This window comes from Myotis myotis, unplaced genomic scaffold (assembly GCF_014108235.1).
Source record: "Myotis myotis isolate mMyoMyo1 unplaced genomic scaffold, mMyoMyo1.p scaffold_m19_p_8, whole genome shotgun sequence".
NCBI classification, from domain to species: domain Eukaryota; kingdom Metazoa; phylum Chordata; class Mammalia; order Chiroptera; family Vespertilionidae; genus Myotis; species Myotis myotis.
The window spans coordinates 48,859,573-48,886,791 of record NW_023416390.1 but is presented as its reverse complement, the minus strand read 5'-3'; the positions used below and the strand labels follow the sequence as shown (position 1 = coordinate 48,886,791).

General features: G+C 45.0%; 1 protein-coding gene across 1 annotated transcript in view; it reads right to left on the bottom strand.

The window, feature by feature from the left end:
• The window catches only part of STK39 (serine/threonine kinase 39), a 271,030-nt gene that overhangs the window by 165,561 nt on the left and 78,250 nt on the right, over positions 1-27,219 (bottom strand). The window contains exons 3-7 of the mRNA XM_036319707.1: positions 26,994-27,102; positions 23,161-23,302; positions 20,738-20,793; positions 681-790; positions 349-450 (exon numbers count right to left, since the gene is read on the bottom strand). Of these exons, the coding sequence (XP_036175600.1) occupies positions 349-450; positions 681-790; positions 20,738-20,793; positions 23,161-23,302; positions 26,994-27,102 (519 nt within the window). The remainder of the gene's footprint in view (positions 1-348; positions 451-680; positions 791-20,737; positions 20,794-23,160; positions 23,303-26,993; positions 27,103-27,219) is intronic.

Here is a 27,219-nt window from a genome sequence, read left to right as displayed (position 1 = left end):
CACCATAACCTATTTTTAGATTTCCCTTGCAGTGCTGGGGATAGTCTGCTATCAAAAGAGTAATGGCCAGCATTTGTCACAGTTATCAACCTCCATCGACCAATCAGATCCCATTCCTGACTCAGCTCTGTGCTGAGAATGCAAACAAAGCAAGCTTCAAAGCTGGGCACTGTACTACTTCCGTCCTGTTCTGTCCACTGAGGACATCGGACAACATTTAGCTTGTCTGCATTCCTCCATTAATTCTCCTCAGGTCCAAGAGAAACATGACTATGTCTAAGAGAACCCCAGAACCCATTCCGTTCAGCCGTATTTCAAACCCGACGTAATATTTCCAAGAGTAATTACTTTCATGGGAGGGTATTTGTGATAAGGCGCTGCTCCTGTTGCTAATTCGATGGCAGTTATTCCGAAACTCCACATGTCGGCCTTGAAGTCATAGCCTCTCACCTAAGAAGGGAACCAGGAGAAAACACAATTAGACAGCAGGCCCACCGCACACGGGGAAGTCCACACTGTGTGGGCAGAACTTAGATAGTAGTGTGTCAAGGCCCAGCAACCGGGAGTTAAACTTTAGTTATGTGATGCATTCGAGTGAAATGGGTGCTCTGAATGAAATGTTAGTGTATTAATAACTTGCATGACTGTACTATGTCAATAAAACCATCATTTATTTTTACCTGTTCCATGACTTCAGGGGCCATCCAACACGGGGTGCCAACAAATGTTTTTCTGACTTTATTCCGGGTAACATCACCCCCTGTTGCTAAGAATGCACTTACCCCAAAATCTGAAAGGGAAAAGAAAATCACTCTTACTTTATGTAAGGCATTATTGCTTACAAATTCTGACTGTATGAACATCCCTTTTCCTGGTGACCTTTACAGCGGTCATGACCTGTCCCAGCCACCATGCACTCTCTCAGGGATATGCCGGGGCAGTCCCACCATCCGTCGTCCACTGCACTTTAGAGAACACCATCAGGGTGACGGGTCAACAATCCCACGGGTCCAAAAGCTCAGCACACCAAAGTCTATTACCTACCAAAAAGGTCCTGAAAGTCAGAACTAACCACAAATGATTACACCAGTGAAAATTAAACACATTTCCAAAGCCCTAAATATAAAGGAGCTTAGCTTTTAGCCAAGATTCACTTTGGAATATAATTTATAAGCGAAGCACCAGAGGCAGTAAAACCAGTATGTGATGTAATTTCTCTTTGTTTTTCTTTTATTATGATTATTTTATAGCCAATTTAATTCCACGTCATCAATGCCTGGGAAGTGGATTTTTCTTTTTTTAATAAAGGGGATGGACAGCATCTGTCTTCCACATCCCACATCCTTGCTTAAACAGTGTTCTCTAACACTTTACCAAAATCATGATGGCACATCCACAAACCCAGGTACTTGGAGCCAGCCTGCCCACCTGGTTCCACATGTACCGATTCAACACAAAGGGAAAGCTCAATCCAAAAAGGTTTTGGGGGCTTTTTCAATGTTTGCTCTTCTGGAGAATTTTCCTAGGTATAGCTGGAATAAAGTAATACTGTTCTTCATACCCATGATACACTAGAAGTTCTTTTTTGTGCGAAAATGAATTAACTAGGCATATTGAATACACATACATGCATAGATGTAAAAATGATGTTTGCATGTGACAATAGAAATACCCAATGATTATTAATGCATGCATTTCTTAAATTTTTACTAAAGGTTAACACTGGTAAGTATCAACTACTATGGGCTAGTATAGACGTATTAGTAAGAGCTAACTCAAGGACGGCTTGATAGTAAGCTGGTAAATAGTAATAAAAAGGGCAGTCAACACCTCAAAACCTCGCAGCAGATTAAGCAGTGCGAGCCCATTCAAACTGCTCTCAGAATTCCCCTCTGCCGGTCCCCTTTGTTGGTTGCCAGGATGTCAAGTACAAACCAAGGTCAAAATACATTAGCATTTGTTTTAGGTCTATAATATTAAGCTATAAAATAACACTGTTCCCTGAGTTGAAATATGTTATTTCTTTTATTTATATTTAAATTTATTCAGCTCCCAAAGGATGTCAACTACAACAAAAGGAATAAAAATTGACAAATGGGGTATTTGTTCCAACCGCTATTCTCACATTAATATTGAAAAGTATATTTTGAAAATGCTGTAGCCCTGGCCAGTGTGGCTCAATTGGTTAGGCATCGTCCTGGACATGCAGGAGACAGCCTAGCGATGTTTTGCTCTCTAAACTCTAAAATTCTTTGATTTTTTACATTGCAGTCAGATAAATGAAGCTTTATGGGGGGGAAAAACACACAAAAAACTCTGGAACCTGTGAACCAATCACCTACAGGGAGAAGAAGATAGAATTCATTCTTTTATAGAATAACTAGGTGAAATGAATCATTTGTTTGGCTGGAGGAAAAGACAATGTTATTTGCATATTTCTGAAAAGAAGTTCAACAATAAATCTGACATTTCATTTTTATTAAATAATTTGGTAACACAGTATTACATAAATACATGTCATCTGTAAATTATTAAGGACCTGGATAAAAGTTGCTTTAATAAACAACAACAACAAAGAAAAAAACAGATTATTTTAAATATGGTTCAAGCAACCCCAAAATCTCTTCTGAAAAGATATGATCCAGATTTAAAAATCTATACTTAATATTAGAGTTTTTAAAATTCCTTAAAAATACAATCTGATTACATTAGACCTTTTTTAAAGCTGCAATAATAGCTAAGAAAGATGTATAGTGGCAATTCATTATTGATAATACCTCTTCAATACCTTTCAGGACTCATATATTTATTCATGGCCTCCACTTAAAGCACTCACTTTAAAGTCATAAACAGATGGTTAAATGTCTGTAAAACTCAAAACAGAAAGCTCCATAAGCAGAAAACACCACTCTTAACATCCCTCACACTTAAAACTAAAAAAAAAATACACAATTTGCTCCTGTGTACGGCTAATGTGTGTCCAGAAAGACTTATATGTATGGAGAAACAGGACCTTTTGACCAAAGTACATGGTGTGCCTGTGCAAACAGGAAAATCAGTATATGCTGTGGAGACAGCGTACACGTGACAGCGAGAAGGAGGTGGCCAAGCAGGCAGTGAAAAGCGCCCTTGTTTCCTAAAGGATACATCTATACAGCCAGAGGGAGTGGGGCCAGAAGCCATGAGCATTTCTCTGGAAACACGGAATCAAAGGCTGCTCATCGAGGTAGCCAGCCCCGCTTCCTGGCTACTGGAATAACTCCATCTTGGCCCAGAAAGAATGCTGTCATCCTGTAATGTTGTAAAAGGCTCCCACATCTTTTGAGCCCTTCCACAGCACTCCTCTCCACAAAGCTCCTCTCCACTGCCACTGCCTAGGGTTAAGCCAAGATTCCCATGGCAGCCTCTTGTCCCCAGCTCCCTGCTTGCCCCAGAGCCACACTCCAAGCAACCAGACCTGCCCCTGCTAAAAAGGCTCTAAAGGCACTCCCCCAAGTGAAACACCCTCAGCACAACATGCAAATCTAACTCCCTTTCCCTTGCCTGCCTCATCCATCACTACTCTCAAATGCCAGCCCAGCTAAGCTGCTTACTTTGTATCCCTTGCCCTCACACCCTCGGGGTGCTGCCTTTGCACTCGACGCCCTGTCATCATCCAGTCCAGTCCACACCATATCTAGACTCTTGGTGCCTTGGGGATTTTTCACAGCCCCTTTCCCGCACCTTGTGTCAGGGTGTGGAGAGTTTGATAGGCATCCACGCTTTTGCTTAATTTGTGGTGTACTATTTAAGTAACTTTGGGAATTCTTTCATGTTGAAATGTGAATACTAAGCCTTAAGGAGGACCTGCAGGGCTTGGCTGTAGATGTGGTGCTGGCAAGGCTGGGTGCCACCATGGTTAGAGCAAAGACTAGGCTCTCCGCCAACCGTGGGACTCCAGCAAGGCGCTCCCCCTTTCTGGGCCTGTTTCCTCACCAGGCTTCTTGGTTGCGCCTACCTGTATATTACTTTCCTATTTAGAACACTGTCCTACTGCTTTTCACCATGTATAAATATGCTTCATACTAATTGTTAGGTAGATCAATAAGGTATTGTTCTCTGCCTTTTAAAAAATGACGTAAGTAGGCTGAGCATTAACATTTTCACAGTGATAAATACACAGTGTAAGAGAGCTATGCTTCCTGACAGTCAGGAAACATATGACCATGTAGGAGAGAGAAGACATGAAACAATAAACAATAGAACGACGTGTAAAATCAAATTCTACGCCATGCTGTCTGTGCAGAGCAGAGGGGCTAGGGCCATAACAGCTGTGTGAGGCTCCGCAGGCCAGGGGACCTTGGGGCTGGCCTTGAAGATGAGGTGAAGACGGGGGGAGGCACGCCCGAAAGGCAATGACATTCCAAAGAAACAGCATAAGCAAAGCACAAGTTTTCTTGAGCCAACAAGAAAAACTGACCAACAGCTGCAAGGGTCAAACACTCGAGTACCTACAGGCAGGGGGGAGAGGGTCCTGGAAACCAACAGCAACATCGCAGTGACTGAGGGCTCAGCGCAGGGAGATGTTTGGAAGAGCTGGGCCCTTCCCAGGAGCCCATTCTCAGCGCCCTCCCGCCCCAAGTCTAAAACAGGCCTCTGCCATTCAGCTGGAAAAGAACCACTGCCACCAGGAGTGAGGCTGGGTGTTGCAGATGTCCCAATTTTCCCAGAGAAGGCCAAACATCAAGATTTTTTTTTTTATGTGAAACCTCTTTTCTTGTTGTTGTTGGCAATAGTTGTTGTGGTGTTTTTTTTTTAAGTGATTTAGCAGCCTGCAAATCTAGTCTGCCAACAAAACAGTGTTGTTATGTCTGAAACGTGCCTAAGATCCTTCGACGCAGACCATGCGATATTATTGCTGATACTAGGATCCAGGTGCTCAACTGGCATTCTGACCCGGATGCCGGGGTGCCTGAGGCAGTTGCTGGGTATATTTCTGTTATCTGTACCTGAGTATAGATCCATAGGAGCCAGGTAAATGCCCAAAGTAAGGCTATTATCGGGGAAAACAGTCACTTGTTGACACGCATGATACAGATTAGAAAAGGGGATTTCATCAGCGAAAGTCAAGGTGGTTAGCACACAGAGAGTGGCTAAAGTATTCTAGATGTACTCCCCACTCTTGCACAGATAGGAAGAAAGATTCCAGCTAGGCTGGAGTATAAGTTAACAGTAAATCCCTACCCAGTTCTCTATCTAGCGAGCTTCTAGATGCCAAGTTCAAGTGTATGAGAGTCACTTGTACTGGATTCTCACAGGCTTGCTTCCGGTGAACTTTTCATTCACCTAAGGAGCAGGAAGCCCCTTGAGCTTGCAGAACCAATTGTGAGAAGCTTGATTTCCTTAAAACCTGAGAGTGACACTGTGGCTGAGCAGCCAACCCTTACCTCCCTCAGATATTTACAACAGGTACTAACACCCAGGAAAAGGAACCTGGGTTGTATATGAAGGAAATGGCTTAGGTCCATTCAAAACCTGGCTGGAGAGTAATGGAATCAACATCTGATGGTTCAGAGCCTCCTAAAATGCATTTTAAATGGGTTACAGCAGATACGGATTCCGTCTGACCTCCCTGTGGCTGGCTGGGGCTGAGGCTGGGGCAGCGGGAGCCAGAGGGGGCCCCTGGTGTTTTCTTGCTGGGAGCAGCCTCTTTTCCCCAAAGGCCATGGTCTAAAAAAGCCAAGAAACGTAGAGACTGAGGAGGAGCCAACCACAGAGTCTCAACAGCTGGTGAGGGAAGCTGTGCCTGATCCAATTAGCAGCATGAGACTGCTGCTCTCTCCAGTGAAGAGGAAACGGTGGGGCAAGTAGCCATGCAGGGTGTTGGGGAAAGGAGGAAGGCTAGAGGCAAGGAAGACCACAGCTACGGCCCAGGTGTAAAATCAACAACGATGGTATGTGAACAGAGATTCTGGAGATGGAAAAGGACAGATAAACCCTTAACAAAATAGGATGATTCCGTGATATGGGGCTTGAAAAAGAGCAAGGAATAAAAAAAATAAATAAAAAGATTAAATGACTTTCCAAAGACTACCTCGCAAGTTATCGAGGGTCTGAGTAAAACCCACAGTCCTTCACCGAGGAGTTGGCCATGCAGCCTCCGTCTCCTTTTCTGGAAAAAGTCGGTGTATTTTTCTGCACTGAAAAGGAAATGCAACGTGGAAGAATGGGGTTAAGAGTCCACAACTCTTAAGCTCTTCCCTGAGTAAAGATCAATGTGTGATTGCCCAACACAGAAAAACTAGTTTGAGGTTCTCTCATTAATCCTGAATGTCATATTTATATCATCAAAAAAGCAATCCCTTCATAATTTGGTTTGGTTCCCAGTTCTTTTTCTCACGAGAGACTCTCAAGACTTGACTGGCAGAACTGAAATGTTCTCTCCGAGCCCAGGAACACCGTCAGGGCCGCCAGCATCCGGCCTGCCTGATCCCGCAGGCTTCCCTGCGTGTCAGACGCCAGTGCTGGGTGATCTGGTCAGTTACAGAGGCCCCAAGCATGCTGCTAAAGGACCTGAGAATCGGGCGAGCACTGCAGGCAGGAGGAAACAAGCCAAGAAGCCTGCTGGCTTCCGCATGCAGGGCAAATTATGGCCGGGATGGCTGCCTTGTGCTTCACGTGTCTTGTGGGGGCAGAGGTTTTAACCAGAGAGTGCGATGATCGGAACTGCCGCTTAGGAAAGCTAACCTGGATGGGAGAAGGAATCTGGCTTGCAGCTGGAAGAGGCGTGACCTTTCCGACTCTGCTCTCCTTCTCTCGGGGAGAATCTGGGGGAAAGGGCATCTAGCAATTACCAGCAAACAGAAGATGACACCTTTAGTCCGAGTGTAGCATATGGGACCTCTCTTTTCTAATGTATGATTAAACCCAGCCTTTTCTATCGGGCTTTCTGTTTATTTTTGTTTTTAAATTACTTTGGAACAACTCTTCACTCTCCAGGAGCCTTGCCATCTGCGGTGTCACCAGCCGCCCCACGAGAAGAGTGTGACAGGGAACAGGGGGAGGGCTGACCCTTGCGCCTGCTGCAAACCAAGGCAGGAGGAGCATAGTGCAGAGGGGACACACCAACTCCGCCAGGTGGAGGCCACACCTCCGGGTACCTGTGCTGTGCTCAGCAGGACCGGCAAACCCAGGGCAAGAAGCAGGGGACCAAGTCAGGATGTGGCAACATCCAGGACAGCAGCTGCCAACACTCACTGGGTTGGTTTCCTCTTGAAATAAGGCCTCTCTGCTCTAGCAGTGACATTTCACTGTGCCATGAGTGTGAGCGCACCCGGCAAGAGGACAGACAGTGACAGCCTTGCTGTGGGATGTGTGGCCGGTGCAGAAGGTCATGGGGTCCTGACCTTCCCCAGTGAGGCTCCCACCGCCCATGGGAAGAGGCAGAGAGGGGAGGATGCCGAGTAGGAAGGCGCTATATTTCCACCTGAGGATCCCAATGACACTCCCTGCTAATTTAAGTAGCTTCTTTGGACAATAGTTTCACAAGCGATAAAATGGGGAGCGGAGAATATATATTGCAGGTCCTTGGTCATGTTGTAGTGCACACTGTTGATGGCCTACTCAACACCACACTGTTACAACTGCAGTGACCGAGGCCATCAAGGTGCTTGGTTCCTCCCGTCAGTGCATGGCTGAGGGTCTGCCCTAGTTCCCCATGTGATCCAAGGGAAATAGGATGCAGGCTTTTGTGGGGAAATTTTCTGCCTAAATATAAGAACCACCTTATAAGGCTCCTTTGCTCCCCACTCCCTGCCTATTTGGGACACTGTCATGTGAGGGTAAGGCTGAGAGCAAGAGCAACACATGGGGACATGTGCTCCCTGACATTACTAGGGTGCAGGACAGGAGTAGGAACGAGCCCATGACCTCTGTGGTATCCCTGGGCTTTGGCACCAACTCTAGAAATGAATGTCCCAGACTTCTGTATGTGAGATAATGAGATGTCTGTCCTGCCTCATCGCCTGCCAGTCAAACTCTCTGGTATTTGTACCCAATGGCTTCTTAACTCTTACAGTCCTTCCCAGTCCTGCCATGTTCATTCATACTCCCTGACTGCTAAGGGTTAAGCATTGCCTCAGAGGCCAAAGTCAACGCAATCCCCAAAAGGACTTAAAAAAAAAAATCAGCAAGAAAACAATTTAGCACACAGTGCAATTCTGGAGTTTTAAACAGCTCCAATGTTAAGAGTGTCTTTTAATGTCAGGGACACAAATCAAAACAAATAAATGCACAGGGACCTCAAGGGGTAAAAAACACAGTGCAAGAAGATCCTATTTCACTTTTTTGCCAATAGTTTCTGGTTTGGGGCTACACTTCCATAAACATTTCAGAAACAGAACAATATAAGTCTAGGAAAATAGGAGACAAAAGTCCCTTCCACTTTCTAGCTACTCAAAGTGGGGTCCCCAGACCAGAACCATCTGGGAGCCTTGGAGAAATGCAAAATCTTGGATCCCACCCTCGTCCTACTGAACCAGAATCTGCATTGTAGCAGGAGCCACAGCTGATTCGATGTGCAAATTGGAGAAGCACTGCTTGAGAGCACTGTCTTCCTACCAGGGGCTACGGCATGATTCAGGATGGCTGGAGGACCTCCAAGTACAGCCAATCCACAGCTTCTCTCTCCCACCTCTGAGACAGAGAGAACCATGGCAGTGGAAAAAAACGTAGAAGGAAAAAAGCTTAGTACGGATTCATGTACCTTATGACCCAGTATACGGGCAATACAGTGGTCCCCCTTTAACTCGGTTTTCACTGTCCATGGTTTCAGTTACCTGTAGTCAACTGCAGTCCAAAAATATTAAATGGAAAATTCCAGAAAAAAATCCATACATTTCCAATTACAGGCTGTTCTGAGTAGTGGTGAAATCTCTCGCCACCCCTCTCTGTTCCGTCCCGGATGTGAATCATCTCTTTGTCGAGCGCATCCAGCCATGAGTCACTTAGTAGCCTTCTCGGTTATCAGATCAGGTAACACTTATCTTACTTAATAATGGCCCCGGAATGCAAGAATAGTGTAAACTTTATCATAGTATGTAGGTATGGCAAAAAATAGAATATATAGACAGGGTTTAGTGCTGTTCGTGGTTTCAGGCATCCACTGGGGGTCTTGGGACATATTCCCTGCAGACAATGGGGGACGACTTCACTCAACACGAAAATCACATCCTACAGAAACGTCTGACCCAGGGACTCCAACGTGTCAAGCAAGACAAATTCACAGTCAAACAAATAGGCACACCTCTATGGGAATACTCAGGTTTGTACAAAATCTTTTTTTTTAATGCATGCAAATAATTGATAATCATAGTACTTATTAACAGGCCATTAGTAACAGCTGCTCACTCAGGTGCCAGAGCCCCGGAGAAAACTGCAGGTAAGCATCCTTCCCAGCACAGATGTTTGTAACACTGCTTCTTTCCCTCCCACTCATGAGAACCTCGGAAATGCAACTGTGTGCAGGTGACGTCACTACATCATTAAAGTGATTAACACTGAAACTGCTCATCGTTTAAGCAAGTCAATAATAAATACGTAGGCACCTTACCTACTATTAGTCATCAATTATCTATACACCCCTTCACTATGGAATGGGACACACCACCTGTCCTGCTGGGGAGGGAAGGACCCCAAGAGGGACCAAACAGAGCCAAAAAGGGTTTTCTGGAGCCCTCACTCTCCACCCGATCTCCTTTTCTCCCATAATACTCCTGGTTTTCAACTCCACTTATTCCTTCTTACAAGTAAATGGTGCTCAATGACCTGGTTTGGTTCTATAGGCTACTGCCCCCACCCACCCATGGGGTCCAAGGCATTCAGAGTCAGAAAATACAATCTGACCTATTTCCAGAGTCTGGGACCTAGACAGTCACTTCTCAGCTGCTCTGGACGAATCCGTGTTTTCCCATCTATGAGTGAGAGAGAGGCAGTCCTGACCTTCTTTGAAACATAAGAGAATGACAATTTCACAGCCTCTGCTGTCAGCAAAAGAAGGAAAGAAGTCAGAAGTCTTTTTAGTCACCTTTCAAAATAAAAGAAACCAAAGAAGCAAACCTTCCCATGACTGGTGTCTCATGTGGGTAGGCTCTTAAAGTTGCTATCAACTGGTTTCCTTCAAATGTGCTATATTTTTACTCACAAGGGAGAAGTTCTTAGCACTTGCTTGCACTGTGTACATGGAATCAACATCAATTCACACCGACATAGATAGATTGTAAGAAAAATTCAACAGGAGGATTCCTGTTAAAAATGCCAAGGCTATACAAGCTGCCACTCCCTCCCCAACTCTGCCACCTTCTCACAATCAAGACAACACAGGCTTAAAAGGATAAAGGGAGAGAACAAGAGGTGGTAGTTGTTGTCAATTCACAACTGGCCCACGGTTCAGTTGACTAATACAGGCCATTAGACACAGTGTGAGAGAGAGCACTCATTTAAGGAAATAGCAAACTGCAGATAATCTACCCCTCTATGTAAGAGCCACAGAACTTCCCCCAAGCAGGTGCATTTCTGGTGAGATGTGGAGCCAGAGGCAACACCTGGCAGGGCAGACGCAGAAGGAAGGAGGCCATACAGGAGGGCGCAGGGATCCCGGGCCAGCTGTGCTGCAGGTGCCGGCAAAAACCAGCTTTCTGAAGCCCATGGTAGACATGACCAAGAACTCACTAGTGGTGAACTTTCTATCGAGCATGATAATTAAAAGGAATAAAGGAAAACCACAGATAATCACCAGGTCACAAATCCATTTTTCTCTGGCTCCCCAGTGGGAGGCAGGAGGGATATCTTAAAAGATGCTCTGGTAAAAGTAGCCAAAGGACAGACACTTGGCTTCCTCTCCCCTCCTTGATATCCTCTGATCTGAACACTTTCAATTCATGACTAAGGCTAACAAAGGGATACTCAGAACATTTTTCTGCAACCTTACCCACACACCACTTCACTTGGAGAAAGTCTTGTCAATTTTCCTTATTTTACAGATGAAAATCTGAGCCCCAGGGCAGCTGAACTGTCAAAAGGCATAGAGTTCAAAGGCAAGGGGGTGGGGCAGGGTAGGGGGCAGTTAAGGGCAAGGAAGTGAGCCAAGGACTGAAAGAGACACCAGGAGACCTGAGAGTGATCTGCTTTTACAATCTTCAGAATGAGCTTGACCGAGTCCCCAGTTGCTCATCCCTCAGTCACCTCTTCTGTGAGACCTATTCAGCTGAACTGACAGAGTTGCTACAAGGAGAGCATTGGTGAGCATATTATACAGGTATCATCATTTCCCAAGCAAATGCATGCTCTGTAGTCAACGGGGCTCGTGGCTGGCCATATCTGCAAAGACAGGCACAGGTAACTTAGATCAAATATTAATTAATAAGTCTAAATTTCCAATGTGATGTTCATATATCGGCAGGGGTCCTTTTCACACAAATCTCCACTCAACCAGCTCTACTATTAGAAGGTTCCAATACACCAGAATAACCCATCCGTACCATTTGAAGAGATGGTCCCTATGGGAGATAATTAAAATAGCACAATTCCAGTTGCCACAAGTATTTAAAGCAACAATTTGCATCATTCCCACAGACTTTTGCAAGGGACTAGTTTGGCTTCAAAGACTCTGGAGTTTTTTAATCTGTGACAATAAAAACTTTACATCTAAAACTCCTAACACTGAGAATTCACTAAAATATGAGGATCACACTCTATTGCTCAGTATTCTTTTCATCTAAAGTGACTACATCATAGGTTCAGTAATACATTCAACAACTATTTACTGAGCTCTTTACTAAGTGTCACTTCCAGTTCTAAACACTGGGACTATAGAGCAGAGATCCTGCCTTCATGAAGGTGAACTTTAAATTAGGGTGGGGGTAGGATAGTGAGGAAATACAGATAATAAACACAATTATGAAGTATAATATACAGCAGTGGTTTTTGAACTTTAGTGTGCATCAGAATCATTAGAGGGCTCTTAAAATACAAATTGTTGGGCCCTACCTCCAGAATTTCTGATTCAGCAGATCCAGGAGTGAAAAAGCACAAGAATTCGCATTTTTATCAAGTTTCCAAGGTGATGGTGAAGCTGCTGGTCTAGAATCACACCTTGAGAACCACTAATAGATCCGGGGATAAAAAGCAGGAATGGGGGAGCTGCAATTTACCATAGGATGGCCATGGAAGCCTCCCTGATGTGGCATTTGAGTCAAGAATCTGAAGGCGGTACTAAAGGGTATTCCAGAGAGAGGGAGCAGCCAGTGCAAGGTCCTGAGGCAAAAGCATGCGTGGCAAGGAGGCCAGCTTGACTGGAGTGGGATGAGGGAGAGGAAGACGCAGGAAATGAGCTCAGCCAGATCCTGCGGTAGGATTTTGACTTCGCTCTGAGATGGAAAGACATTAGAGGGTTTTGGGTAAAGGCATGAGATAAGCCGTTAACTGACTGAACAGCATAATTCTGGACGCCATGTGGGGAACTACACATGAGGGGAAGATCAGAAGAAGAGTACCATTTAGGGGGTGACCCTATGAACCCAGGCAGGAGATGATGGTGGCTTGGATCAGGATGACAGCAGGGGAGGTGCAGTGACGAGGTTAACAACAGGATTTGCTGACCAAATGGACAGGACACAGGGTATGAGAGAAAGAGAAATGTCGGTGAGCACCACACTTGTGGTCTGTCCACTAGAAGGATGGAGCTGCCATTAAAAGAGGTGGGGAGGGCTGTGGGAACGGCACTTTGTTGGGGCCCTGGGGTCCCAGGGTTCTTCTGTATGGCAGCTATACGATCTGTAGAGGGAAAGGAAACTTGAGAACCCAAGAACATCATTTTACAGGTGATACATGGCTAGGAAAGAACTTGGCAGCAGGCACAGGGGACATTAGAAATCCAGGGGGCTAGACAGTGCTGGCGACTGGTATCCTCAAGTTTACTTTATAAAATCAAGTGTTAAGCCATATTCCACGGAGTATAAATACATGTTCACATTATTTCAATTTCCTAAAAATCTCTAATCTTACGATATCTGTAGCAACTTATAAGATGTATTAGTCAAAAGCACCTATCCCTAAATCATTCACAGTTACAATACATATTTAAGGTTTATCCCCAGGACAACCTACTAAACTAAACCTAATGTGGCCCACTTAGATTCCTCAAGCAGGCGCATTTCTCTTCACTTACAAATCTTTGACATTCAATTCTATCGCCAACTTTTCATGTCTGTTTCACCTGCAGGGTTACCTCCATGGGAGTCGACACCATGTCTCCTCCGTGGCTTACCACCCTATCAGCTCAGAGGCCTGTGCCTGGATCACAGTCAGTGCTCAGTAAGTATCTGTCAGCTGCCCACTTAAGATATATTAAACCCAGACACCTAGTGTTCACCTTTTCACCAGGGAAGGAACATTTTTCTGTTTTAACAAATGGAGGTTCTGGGAAACAGAAAAATGGAAAAAAAAAAAAAAAGAAAAACAAAGCACAATCCAGCAGAGAACTGACTTGAATGTCTCTGCTCTCAGTCTAAAAGTTCTTGTTTTTCCCAGGCTTTCACAGCTTGTGGTAATATATAAAATTTAATGTAATAATGACAAAAAAAAAGGCCCTTTAAGGCAGGACAGAGGAAAGGAAGGGGGAGATGCGAGGGAGGGAGGAGGGAGAGGGAAGACTGAGGCCATCTGCCTCACGTCCTCCGGGACGCTCTTCCCGGAAGCACAGCTCTGTCCCCACGCAGCTAACGGTGCACAGCTGCAGGAGACGTCCAGCAGGAAAGCAGAGCAAAGCGATGCTCCCCACTGGGCTCACCCCACCAAGACTTCCTAAAGCTGCCGCTCAACTACTGCTGGCAGCTGGTGCAGGATGGGGAGCTGCTTAAAATCTTCCCAAGTATTTCTCACCCATGGTGTGCAGCTGGGATAGAAAACGAAGTTTCCATAATCGATTGCATTCTCAGTTCCAGCTAGAGGTTTTACACATGTTACCATTTTCCAAGATCCCCAAATTCAGGGGGCCATATTAATCTGCTGTCCTTATTTACTTAAACCAAGTGTGTGTGTGTGTGTGTGTGTGTGTGTGAATTTTGGCAAGTTTAATTATAAACTTCCTGAAACTCAAACCACATATTGTGGTTCACCAGAATGCACTGTATAGCCCCCAAAGGTTTTAATCTGCACATGTCCTCTGCTTTCTGAATGTAGCCAATGGCCTTCACTTCTATGCTCTGCTTCAGTCTTCCTTAACATTAATCGTGTCATCATCTGCTGGCTGAGGCAGAGCTTGCTTAAAATCAAAGCTGAAAAGTGTTTGTTAAAAAACTATTTTCAGCCTTAAAACTATGCACTCGCATACATACCTGAATATTTTCTATTTCGCCTCTCTGTCTGTTAAGCTGGTATATTCGGACTTGTTTGAGCTTTCAGCTGCGACTTACAGACCCACCCTCTACCACCATCAGGCGGGTGCGTGCGCACAACCTGCCAAGACAGGGTGTCCAGCACGCCTGCCGTGCAGTTCTCATTGACCAAAAGTTTGGGAGCACCTGTCCTGTGTCAGGCACTGTTGGGGGGTGCTGAGATGGAGTGTTTACAGCTGGTAAGTATATGATCTGTAGGGAAGAGGGGACGCAGAGACCCAGGTTCACTGCCATCTAGTTGGAGTGTATAAAGGAGGGCACTTTCAAGCCACCAGGGTAAGGTGCTTGACGTAATGAGGGTGGCTCTCAAAGAGGTGAAGCAGAAAGCACAGGTGGAGGAGACAGGGAAAAACAGCAGGGGCCTTCACGGGCCATTGAGGGCAGCCGGAGCTTTATGCCATCAGCAAGTTTTTAACTTTGCACCGGGGAATTGTATGGTCAGATTGGCGTGGTAGATTTTTCACTCTGGTGATACTAGGGAAATCAAAGGGCTAACGGAGGAAGAGCAAAATGATATGGCGGGAGGTGAGATGGGGTGCTTATAGTCTGTCTTCCCTAGCCGCCTCCTGTCGATGTTACAACAGCCTAAATAATTAAAGGGCACCAAACCCATCTCAATAAAAAAGCAGTATGGCCTAACCAGTTCTAAACCGAAATGTGTGTTAACTCCTTTAGCCCTCTAGCACAAGCATTTTCCCATTGCACAGATGTGGAGACTGAGTAGCGAGAGATTAAATGTCTTAGTTACAGGGTTAGAAGGAGCAGTGCAGGGATGTGAACCAAAGAAGTCTGGTGTCAAAGCCCACACACTCCTAAATCTGATGACAAGTCATCATTCCCTGATCTGGATGTCCCAGGAGCTTTCTGAGCTTTTTTGACACTAGCCAGAATACATACAGGGAGCCCATATTACCTGCTTGAAGCAGCAGCCTCTCGTCCTTACAACACAGAAAATACTCTTTCCACCCGCCCCTTGTCAAAGTGCACTTCACTGGAGCCAAAGAACACAGGAGGGCAACAAAAGGAACTACCAGCTGTGGGCCTAAAACTCCACCACCGTGCACACCTCCCTCTGGCTCCTTGAGAAAAGTATCTGAGTATTGGAAGCAAGTTAAGTCTAGTTCCACGTTTTCCTGGTAGAAGTTTTAGTCATAGTGTTAGATGCAGACTGAAGCTGAAAAATGTATTCAAAGGCTGACTAAGGATATAATCTCCCTCCCAGAAAACCGAGATGCTACCCCGAGTCATACCAATGTGCCTCGTCAGTGAAAAGCCTAGTGCTTAAGCTTTATCTCATGGCCTCAGATCCATTACGATAGGGGTAGTGATAAATTTCTAGAATTCTGGCTGCCTTAGCTCAGTACCAGATTTGGTTTCTGTTAGGAAAACTGAGGATGGAAAATTCAGACTCACACATACTCACACACCCCTAAAAGGCAAAAGTGAGTGAAAATGAGCATGAGCTCTTCCTCGTATAATGTAGTTGTTAGTACATCCTTCTAGAAAGTTCTTTAGAAAAGCAATGTTGTGAAATCAACATCTTTATAGTACCTGAAGAGTGGTCACCATTTCAAAGACTCCCAAGATCAATATATCTGCAGTGACCACCTCAAAGGTACCTGTTTATGTGAATTTCTGTTGGCTTAGAACAGCGTCTCATTAATTCTGGACAAACGGGCTGAGTCACTGGCCAGACAAAGCACTAAGCTCTTCCTGACAATATGACAGAGCATCAAACTGGAAAATAAAATGCGGGGCCGTGGGAAGAGCATGACTTTCAAAGAGCCACTCCTTCTAGCACGTAGTACAGCAGAAACGATTACTCTTACCACGGCCTCCTATCCAACCCTATTCTCAGGGAGTCACAAGACAGACAGGCTGTCCAAGCCCAGAAGAAATCATAAGATGTAAAGCCTTTTCCCAACCTTTTCCAGTCTGAAGAGGGTGTGTTGTCACTACTGTGCTTCATTCTGCCCCAAATGCTGCCTGAAGAGGACTGCTTCTCCTAAAACCTTACAAATGACGCCATGTGTCTCGACTTGGAGAAGGGGGAAAAGGTGCTGAATGTGTTTCCTAGCCCAAAACAAAATCAATTTATGCAGAGATGTGCAGGGGTTAGTGACTGCTAACGGTCTTCCGCCCAAAACTGAGGTTGTTTCCATCCAGATTTGGGATTCTCTCCCTGGAAGTCCCACGGATGTGGGTCAAGGGCTCTAGAGCCAGACTGCCCAAATTTGGAGCCTGACTCCACCACTTGTGCTATGAGTGCCCTGGGCAACTACCTTCCCCTCTGAACATTCGGTTTTAGTCTGTAAAATGGGTGTAAAAGTAGCACTTCCCCACAGGACTGTGGTGAGGACTGAATGAGTCACAAAGCGTCAGCAGGGCACCTGGCCTGGCACACAGGAAGCACTCCACACACATCAGTTCCTGGTTTCATACCCACCGTCGATGAAATGTACATTATTCCCACGCATTTGTACCGTTGGAAACAGAACCAAGTATATTAGCCTTATTCTCCCTTGTTGGCTGCATAGTAAGATGGGTGTTTTTTGTGGTTTCAACCAGGCCCTTTAATTTTCCCTTTCCTAACCAAAAGTTCTGAGAAAGGAAATATGTGTAAATACAATAGAGGAAGTGACTTTTTTAAAAATAAAAATTTTGCTTTCTATTAGAATAGCAAAAATACTCTTTTTAGCCCTGGCCGGGTGGTTCAGTTAGTTGGCGCGTCATCTCATATACCAAAAGATTGCAGGTTCAATTCCCGGTCAGGACATAGGTTGCGGATTCAATCCCCTGTCAGCATGAGTACAGGAGGTAACTGATCGATATCACTCTCTCTCTCTCTCTCTCTCTCTCTCTCTCTCTCTCTCCCCCCCCCCCTTTTCTCTCTCTAAAATCAATAAACATATCCTCCGGTGAGGATAAAACAAAACTCTTTTTAAAAGCCATGTTCATAATAATACTCTCAAGATAAAATAAACACACATTACATTCAAAGTAATAAATGCAAACTTCTCCCCTGTTTAACTTTTATTTCAAAATACAAGGCCTAAAGAGCATAAAGATGTAGAGCAGTGGTTCTCAACCTTCTGGCCCTTTAAATACAGTTCCTCATGTTGTGTCCCAAACATAAAATTATTTTCATTGCTACTTTATAGCTGTAATGTTGCTACTGTTATGAATCGTAATGTAAATGTCTGATATGCAGGATGGTCTTAGGCGACCCCTGTGAAAGGGTCGTTCGACCACCAAAGGGGTCGCGACCCACAGGTTGAAAACCGCTGATGTAGAGGGAAGAGGGCACACACAGTCTGAGTGAAAGTAATGTTCCATTTGCTCAAATATAACAGGTAGCAACACTGTGCTGTCGCTGTGAGTCTCCACTCTCAAGGCCCCCACATCACCCACGGGCACAGATGCCAGCAAAAGACCCACAGACTCTGGGGTCAGCTTTTGTTCCGTGACCAACCGGTCAAATTCCTATAAAATGGGGATACCAGTGGCATCTACCTGTTCCAAGGAGGAAACATTACAAATGTGTGTTAAGTGATAGTCTTATTTCATAGTTAAAACAAAAAAATTAATTCTAAATACTCAGGTCAGAAACGATGGAGAAAATGAAATGTGACTTCTCGAAAGTTCTAGCTCCAGAGCTATAAAGAGTGCAATTAAATGCCTGTTCACCCACCATTATGTGTCTAGGGATGGCGATTTTAGTTCGTGTTACACGCAGGCATGAGGTCACAGACACAGAAAGCGTACCAAGGCCCAGCGTGGCTGTCCACACAGTCCTCCCCACGTGCCAGGCACTGTTCTGAGCACTTTGCATGGAGTCATTGACCCTCCCAACACCCAGGTGCTGGCTCCCTGCACATGCCCTGCAGAGCCCCGCAGCCCCAGAGCGCGTGTACTGGTTACACTCACCACTGACTACCGCCCACAGTGGGGAAAAGAACCAGAGGCCCGAGAGGGGAGGAAGTCCGGAAATCTGAGAAAAAGAGGAAGACACCGTGCTCCAGAAGGCCCGGGGATGGAGCTCGGGCCCTTAATCTGACAAGAACAGTGGGATGAGGTCACTGGCTGGGTACCAAGTGGCGGAACATGGCAGGGGTTGGCCCAACTCCATGTTCCTAAGGCAGTTCACTGCTATTTTGATCCTCATACTGAGAAATGATCATTTTATCACAAAACAGAAATAGTTAGTTGCACTTCCATATCAGCTTAGAGCAAGATGAATGAGAAGTTAACTTCTAAGTTCCCTAATTAGTAAGCACTGCCTTTGTGAAACCCATCGAGCTCCTCAGAGTTGAACCTCTTACAGGACAAATCTGAGGTGCCTATGACCTGCAGGCAGTGCGAGGGAGAGGCAGGGTGATCCTGTTGGTGGTAATAACAGCAACCACAATAGCAACGGGAGCGATAGTAGTAACAGCACTAGAAATGCCGGCAACAGCCACAGCGGAGCAGCAGCTGCTGGTATTTACCAAGTGCCTATCATATATGTGTGCTGGCCACTGTTGAGGTCACTGGACATAAAGAGCCTCATTTGACTTCACACAAAAATGATGAGGTGGGTTATATTTGTATTTCCCTCTATGGAATCTGAGTCTTAAAGAGGTTAGGGAGCCTGACCGAGGTCAGAGAGCTTGAGTGGTGACCTGGGAATTTCAGCCCGGGCTGATGACCCCCAAGCTTGTACTTAACTAGACTACTCTGGTGCTGAGCGGTTTGAAGCTTTTGTCCACAAGTGTGTTCAGTTATCACTTGTTTAGTTGAAGTATTTTTTTTTCAAACTGTCCTTAGCCTGTGGAATAAGGACCATTCTTCATTCTTTACAATGAGGACAAGATTTTACATTTTGTGTGCGTGTGTGTGTGTGTGTGTGTGTGTGTGTGTGTGTGTGTATGGCACTAACTTGGATGCCTCAAGAACAAAATTCAACATTAATAATAAGAGCCATCAAAGCAGGGAGGGAGAAGGTAATGAATCAAGAATGGCCAAAGACTGATAAGGTGATGGGTATAAGAGGGTTCTTCCAATTTTCTCTCTTCTTTGGGCTATGCTTGAAATTTGGCATTAATAAGAAGTTTGAACATGGCTTTTACTATTGAAAGTTCATTACTGGCTCATTTCCTTTCATTTGTTTTACTAGGTCAGAACTTACATGGTTTAAAATTCAACATGTTATGAAAGTCATACACTAAGCAGTGAGGGGTAAACAACAAATCAAAGAGATGACTCAGGCCCATCCTTGTGTTGGGTGTGTGTTTGTTTTCTGTTGAAACTCTTGCATTTCGAATAACTCCAAACCCTCCAATTTGTTTAGAAACAAAACTGGGACCCAGGACTGTGATCAACTCTCATGTAATAACCAAATTCATGCTAAACACACACACACACACACACACACACACACACACACACACACACAAAGAAACAGGGCTCTTTCCCTCCAACTCAAAAAAGAAGCAGATTAGGCTGATTCAACATTTGGGGCGAACTCCAACATTCTTCAACGACAGACGTTAGGTCAGCAATTCTCACCAAGGACAATGCTAGTAATATCTCATGCCTGGAGCCAGAAGGCTGAACCCCCTTCAGTGACACGGACAGTCCATTACAGGGAAGGACTGTCCAGCCAAAAATGCCAAAAGCACTGATCACCGAGAGGACTGCTGAGACAGGCCTTCATGGCCATGGGTAAAGCAAGAGTCAATCTGCATCCGGCTACATATTACCCCAGGCCACTCATATTCCTCGAGGAGATTAACAAACTGAGATGTTCTGCACATAGAGGGGCTGCCTGATGCATTTACTAGGTGGACACTTACTTGTCAGCGTGCCAAACGACGGTGCAGAATAGCCAGGCAGGTCAGATTGAAGAGCAGAGTAAGCCCTAGATTTTAAGAGCTCACAATTCTTTCTACCACCTCTTTCGAAATAAAAGATTTTAAATTAACGTGTACAATGCTTTAAACTTTCAAACTTATAAAAAAAATCTCAAGGTTTTTTGCAGCTATATAAATATCACCAGTATTCAATCTAAACGGTAGAAAATATAATTAAAAGTAAAATTGTCCTTTATCAAAGGGCTATTATTTCTAGGATGGTCTAACAAAGATTTATCAAAACAATAGGAAAACGTGTTACGCCTAAGAACCAAACATTCTATAACACAGAAGCCCAAATACATTCTTAAACCAGATTACGTGTATTTATTCATTTCTTAGGCACAATTCTATATTCCTTGAAAATGTAACACTTCTGTAAACAAGTAAAGATTTTATCTGTATCAGCTTTACCTGCTATTTGTACTGAACCATCCTCACCCAGAAGAATATTACCAGCTTTCAAATCCCTATTAGAAAAAAAAGAAGAAGAAGAAGAATGAATTGTGCAGTACCAATATTATATTGCATTAATTCATTCAGGGAGATTTTAAAGCATATCATAGAATACAGCTAGTTTGGCATTATTTTATAAATACTAAAATTATATCATAGATTTCAAAAGTTATAAAATACATGTGATTTTATAGTTTGTCCCTCGGGAGTGGTTGGGATGTTAGTAACAAATATTTTCTGTGAAATCAATATCCAGATTTAATTAAATCAATAGTGAGTAGATGCTTTCTTTTATGTTAGAGTTAAGATTGTCCATATATTCACAATACTATTGTTTTATCAAGAATTAAAGCCAAGCCTATGTAAAGCCGTTCTATTTGTCTGTGGTGTAATTCCAAATTAATCCCATCAGCCTCTTAAACAATTGATTTGGTCAGTCTCTCCTCTGAAGAGACACTGCTTATGAACAAGACTTACAATCTACACTAATAAAAGAGAAACATGGTAATTGGCATACGACCGCTACCCTTTTCATTGGCTAATCAGCGAGATATGCAAATTAACTGTCAGCCAAGATGGCGGCGGGCAGCCAGGCAGCTTGAAACTAACATGAGGCTTGGTTGCCTCAGTGACAGAGGATCCTTGGAGGAAACCAACGTTCCCCGCCTGCGGCTGCAGGCCTCTGAGCGGGCAGTTTAAGAAACATTGTAAGAAATACCGCCCGGACTTCAGCCAGCAGATTCGCAACATTGTAAGCAAAAGCCAGAAACCTACTTTCAGCCGTGGAGGCCTAAGAGCTGGAGCCAAGCCTCAAGATAAAGCTGGCCCAGAATAAAAAAAGAAAAAAGAAAAAAAGGAGCGGTTGGGAACTTCAGTCACTCCCAGCCTGAAAACAGCCCTCAGCCCCTCACCCAGGCTGGTCAGGCACCCCAGTGGGGACCCCCACCCTGATCCAGGACACCCTTCAGGGCAAACCAGCCGGCCCCACCCATGCACCAGGCCTCTACCCTATATAGTAAAAGGGTAATATGCCTCCCGGCACCGGGATCAGCGTGACAGGGAGCAGCGCCCAAACCCCCTGATCGCCCTGCGGCTATGTGTGTGACAGGGGGCGGGGCCCCAGCCCCCTGAGCAGCCCTGCTCTGTGCCTGATAGGGGGTAGCTCCCCAACACCCCTCCCCCCCCACGGGCCCTGCTCTGTGTGTGATGGGGTAGAGCCATAACCTCCCCATCAGCCCTGCCCTGAGTGTGAGAGTGGCGGCGCCCCAACCCCCTGATCAGCCCTGCTCTGTGGGTGATAGAGGGCGGTGCCCCAACCCCCTGATGGGCCCTGCTCTGTGTGTGACGGGGGCAGCGCCCCAACCCCCTGATTGCCACTGCTCTGTGCGTGACAGGGGGTGGCGCTGCAACCTCCCCATCGACCCTGCCTTGAGTGTGACAGGGGACAGTGCCCCAACCCCCCAATCGGCCCTACCCTGAGCGTGACTGAGGGTGGCATCACAACCTCCCAATCTGCCCTGCTCTGTGCATGACGGGGCGGCGCCCCAACTCCCCAATCAGCCCTGCTCTGAGCCTGACCAGGGGCTGCACCTAGGGATTGGGCCTGCCCTCTGCCACCTGGGAGCAGGCCTAAGCCAGCAGGTCGTTATCTCCCGAGGGGTCCCAGACTGCGAGAGGGCACAGGCCAGGCTGAGGGACCCCCCCCTCCCCCCCCGAGTGCACAAATTTTTGTGCACCGGGCCTCTAGTATTCTATAATATATTTCTTCACTATATAGAAGTGTGCTGAGTGGTCTTAATAATTTAAAAATGACAATCTATAAGTTTAGTTTCTAAAGTAATATTTTTCTAATTATTGAAAGAAAGTAAAATGCTCACTTATTGTTCTGAGTAGGGAAATTAAAATATTAGTATTACTGGTAAATGGTTATTTATTTACAACTATAGCTAAGAGCCCCAGTAACGCTAACCCATCCAAAACACCGGGTTCTCATAGTCTATGCTGTTTGGCTATCTAAATTGGCATTTTATATCTCAAGGAAGATGAAATCAGTGCCTCCTCCTTCCCTCTCACCATCATGTCAAAAATAATGAACATATCACAATGTCTGAAACAGTCTAGCCTGTATTAGAAAGTTAGAAATGATATCCAATTCAAATGGGCATGCTTGAAGAGCAACAGGTGAACTGATGTTTTTTCATGAGTCCACTCAGTACCCTTTATATTCTATTTTCTTTCTTAAGTATCCCCCCTCCATCTATGTAGCCTAAGTTAGAAATAGTGCCAATACCTACCTACCTGCAATATGTCTTTCCTTAATAGTCTTTATTAACTAGGACTAAAGATACAGCTGAATTTGAACATCTCTGCAGATGCCATACCTGTGAATCTGGCCATTTCTGTGTAGATAGTCTAAGCCTTCCAAAACCTCTTTAAGAATTGTTGCTATTATTGCCTCTTCCAGAACTCCGTTCTTGTGTTCTCCTCGGTTGACGATGTATTTTATGATATCCAACATTGAACCTAAGTGGACAGGCAGAAGAATCGAAAAAACTGGGTGAGCGTCCTCATTGCCTTTCCAGAACAGGGTTCCCTATTTAGAAAAGTAAATGAGGACATAAAAATATGTTTTTTGTTTACAAATATCCCCAAAGCACACAAACACTCACATGGCAACCCATGGCCAGACATAATACATACAAGTTTGCAGGGTCACTTTCAGTTGAAGTAAGTGAGAAGGATTCTGGGTCAGGAACCGGAAGACTATTCAGGGCCACTTTCAAGTGAACCCCTTTTTCCCTAGACATGCATTTGGTTACAGACTCAAAAGAGGGTTCAAGACATCTGAACTGAAAAAATAAAGGACGAGGAGGCCAGGAGAGAGGCGCAGTGAGCCACCCAGAGCAGCGGATACAGGTGGGAGGAGAGAGAAAAGGTGTATTGCCTCCAGGCCTGCTGGTAACCACAAGATTCCTTTCTGTGACTCCAGGCACTCTGTATTTTCACTGACGTGGTAGTTGATGTACTGACTTTTTATAATAAAAGAATGAATACACAGTGCTCTGCTATAATAAACTGATTAGCATCCTTGGCACTGTGAATTCATGTTTCAGCACAGAGTAATTGATATTCCGAACCTCTGGGTCATTTTAAAAACCAATATCCCCCAGGGGAGTCAACATTTCTGATGTGTTAACAAATGGCTTACCTCAGGACCTGACTTAGGCTCCAAGCTCTCCATGATTAACTAAGAGGGCTGAGTTTCCTCATCAGACGTGACTACACCAGATTAGCCACCCACCCCTCATTAAGAGATGGAATGTGGTAAAATATTATAGGAGAAAACAAATGCACATGTCCGACCTCAGAGAGAAATGGAACATCTGTTTATTCATTGACTCTTGGATTTTTGGCTCATTCAGAATGTTATACTTCCAAAACCATTTGATTGTTACCTGATAAGGACACACCACACCGGGCATATATGCAATCCTGGCCTGGCCTGCTGAAAGCAAGCTGAGCAAGCATCCACTTCTGCCCACACTCGCCTTCCCTGTGGAAACGCAAAGCCTGGTCCCCTTGCCCACTAAAGCCCAGGAGACTAAACTGTATTCTTTTAAAAGACAATGAAATTTTCTAGTGAGTCCTGAGGAAAGTGGGCAGGGGATATTCTCAGGCTTATAAAAGGTTAATTGGGATAAAAATAAACAAAGAGAGGAAGTAAAATCCTCAGCCTGAACAGAGTATCTGGGGCCATTCAGCGTCCCAGGTTACCGGGGGTGGGCCCCTCGAGAAGAGACTAGATCAGCAGTTCTTAACCTGTGTGCCCCGACCCCTTTGGGGGTCGAACGACCCTTTCACAGGGGTCACCTAAGACCATCGGAAAGCACATATATAATTACATATTGGTTTTGTGATTAGTCACTATGCTTTAATTATGTTCAATTTGTAACAATGAAATTGGGGGTCACCACAACATGAGGAACTGTATTAAAGGGTCGCGGCATTAGGAAGGTTGAGAACCACTGGACTAGATCCTCTCATCGATAAAGTGCCATCCTCAAGAAGCAGGCCTGACACTTGAGCGCTGTGTCCGGCTCCAATAGGCTTCCTTTTGCTACTGTCTTTCCTTTTCATTTCACTTTTTAATTAAAAACCAAGTAGGCACCCAAGGAAACAATGGCGCACAGGACTGACAACACTAGAATAGAACCGAACTCAGAGCTGCCAGGCTCCCTACTGAGACTCCACAGCAGCCCAAGGCCATTACAACGCATTCGTCATCTCATTTCTGGGCTTCTGCTTGATCCAACATACTTTCTTTAAAAAAATAAAATAAAATAAAATGCCTCCCTGGTTCAGCCTTAGCTGGGAAAGGGTCTGCAGATGAAATTGGGCTGCTTACAGCCCATGTTGTGCTGAGCCAGTTTGGGCTTCATCCAGGCACCACAAAATGTTCTCCTTTGCTCCTTAACCACACTTCACATCTCAGGGTGCTAGACAGTGCGTGGTGCCCTGGAGAGAGGACACGCTGGAGAAGTGGGGATGCTGGATGTTATGAAGGAAATAACTCGCTTTCTGTGCTTCAACGTGGGGGCCTGTAGAGTGAAGGTGGTAATACGTCCGGCACTGCTTTGAAATCAACAGGTCCTACAATCACACATTCCAGCACTGACAGTAACTGTGACCTTGGGCAAGCTATTTAACTCTCTGACCTTTCGGAAAACAGGGATGGTGACACCTGCCATTCAAGGATGTTGTCCACACTCCATGAAATAAGTACAATGCCTTGAACAGGATCTAGCCACAGAGGAAGGGTTCGACAAAGTTAAAGGTTATCATTATCATTCCCTATCAATTATGATGCTAAAAGGTTAAAAGAAATAAAATACAGAAGTGCAAAAGTGCCGTATCAATTATACAGTCCAGGGCTTTTATAACTTCAGTGATCAGAGGCTAGTTCGAGAAAGTGACTTTCCCTGCCCGAGTGCAAACATGTGATGAAAAAGTGCCACTTCTGATCAATACCGCACGCAAATAATTTAACATGTGGAAAGTCTCTCTCCGTTTCAATTGAGGCAACATTTACTGAGGACCCACTGGGTCTCAGATGCAATGAATTAAAAGTGCATTCGAACCTTAGCTCAGTGGATAGAGCACCGGCCCGTGGACTGAAGGGCATGTACACAGGTTGCAGGCTCAATCCCTGGCCCTGGTCAGGCCGCATGTGAGAGACAACCAATTGATGTGTCTCCCTCACATCAATGTTTCTCTCTCCCTGTCTCTCCACCTCCTTTCCACTCTCTAAAAATCCAGAGAAAGATATCCTTGGGTGAGGATTAACAAAAGAAACAAACAAAAAAGTACATTCAACTGTGCTTGCTTCACGAATCCACAATCTAAATCTGCACTGTCCAACACTGTAGCCACTAGCCACCTGCATTATTTAAATATAAGCTAATTAAAACAAAACAGAAATTGAGTCCCTCAGGAGCACCAGCCAATGTCAAGTGCTCAGCAGCCACATGTAACTAGCAGACACTGGAGAGCACAGCTATCGAACATTCCCATCACCACAGCACTGAAATAAAGCATTAGATTGCAATGTGTCAAGGACTTGAATAATGTTAAAAAGGAAGGGCTTGGGGAAGGCAGAAATGGTTCACATTTGTGAAGAGAGTACGGGATAGCTGCAGAGAGCAGGTGAGCTTTTAGGACTTGAACACATGGAGAGGAAAGAGCAGATCTAGGGCTGAGGGGCAGCGCAGGTGAGGGCACAGACACATCAGAGAGCAGGAAGGATTTAGGGAGTCTAACCTACGCCACGAAAATCGGAGTAGAAGGGGACACATATTCTAGAGTTAAGCTGAACTGGACTTTATTCTCTAAGCCAGTAATAAACCATGCAAACCTTTTTAAAATTGATTTTAGAGAGAAAGGTAGGGAAAGGGAGAGAGAGTGAAACATCAATGAGAGAAACATTGATAGGCTGTCTCCCACTGGGGATTGAGCCTGCAACCTGGGCATGTGCCCTGACCATGAATAGAACCAGGAACCTCTTGGTGCATGGGACAATGCTCAACCAACTGGGCCACACCGGCCAGGGCCCATGCAAAACTTAAATATAGGTGTAAGGGGATCAAATCTGAAATCTTAATTAATATGCAGGCTTCTACAGAAGGAAAACAAGCAAACAATGACAAAATCCACTTACCTCCACTTAGTAATTTCATGACCAGCCAAAGTTCATCTTTTACCACAAAAGAGGTGTAATAGGTCACTACGTTGGGATGGCTGCACTGACTCATGGCTTGAATTTCTTTCTATAAAAAAAGCAAAACATGACATAGTAGTGCCATGGGATAAAAATCGGGAAAACACAAGTGAACCACAGTTGAGCATCTGGCTAACTTTCCTACTTACAAGCATACCTGGGGAGG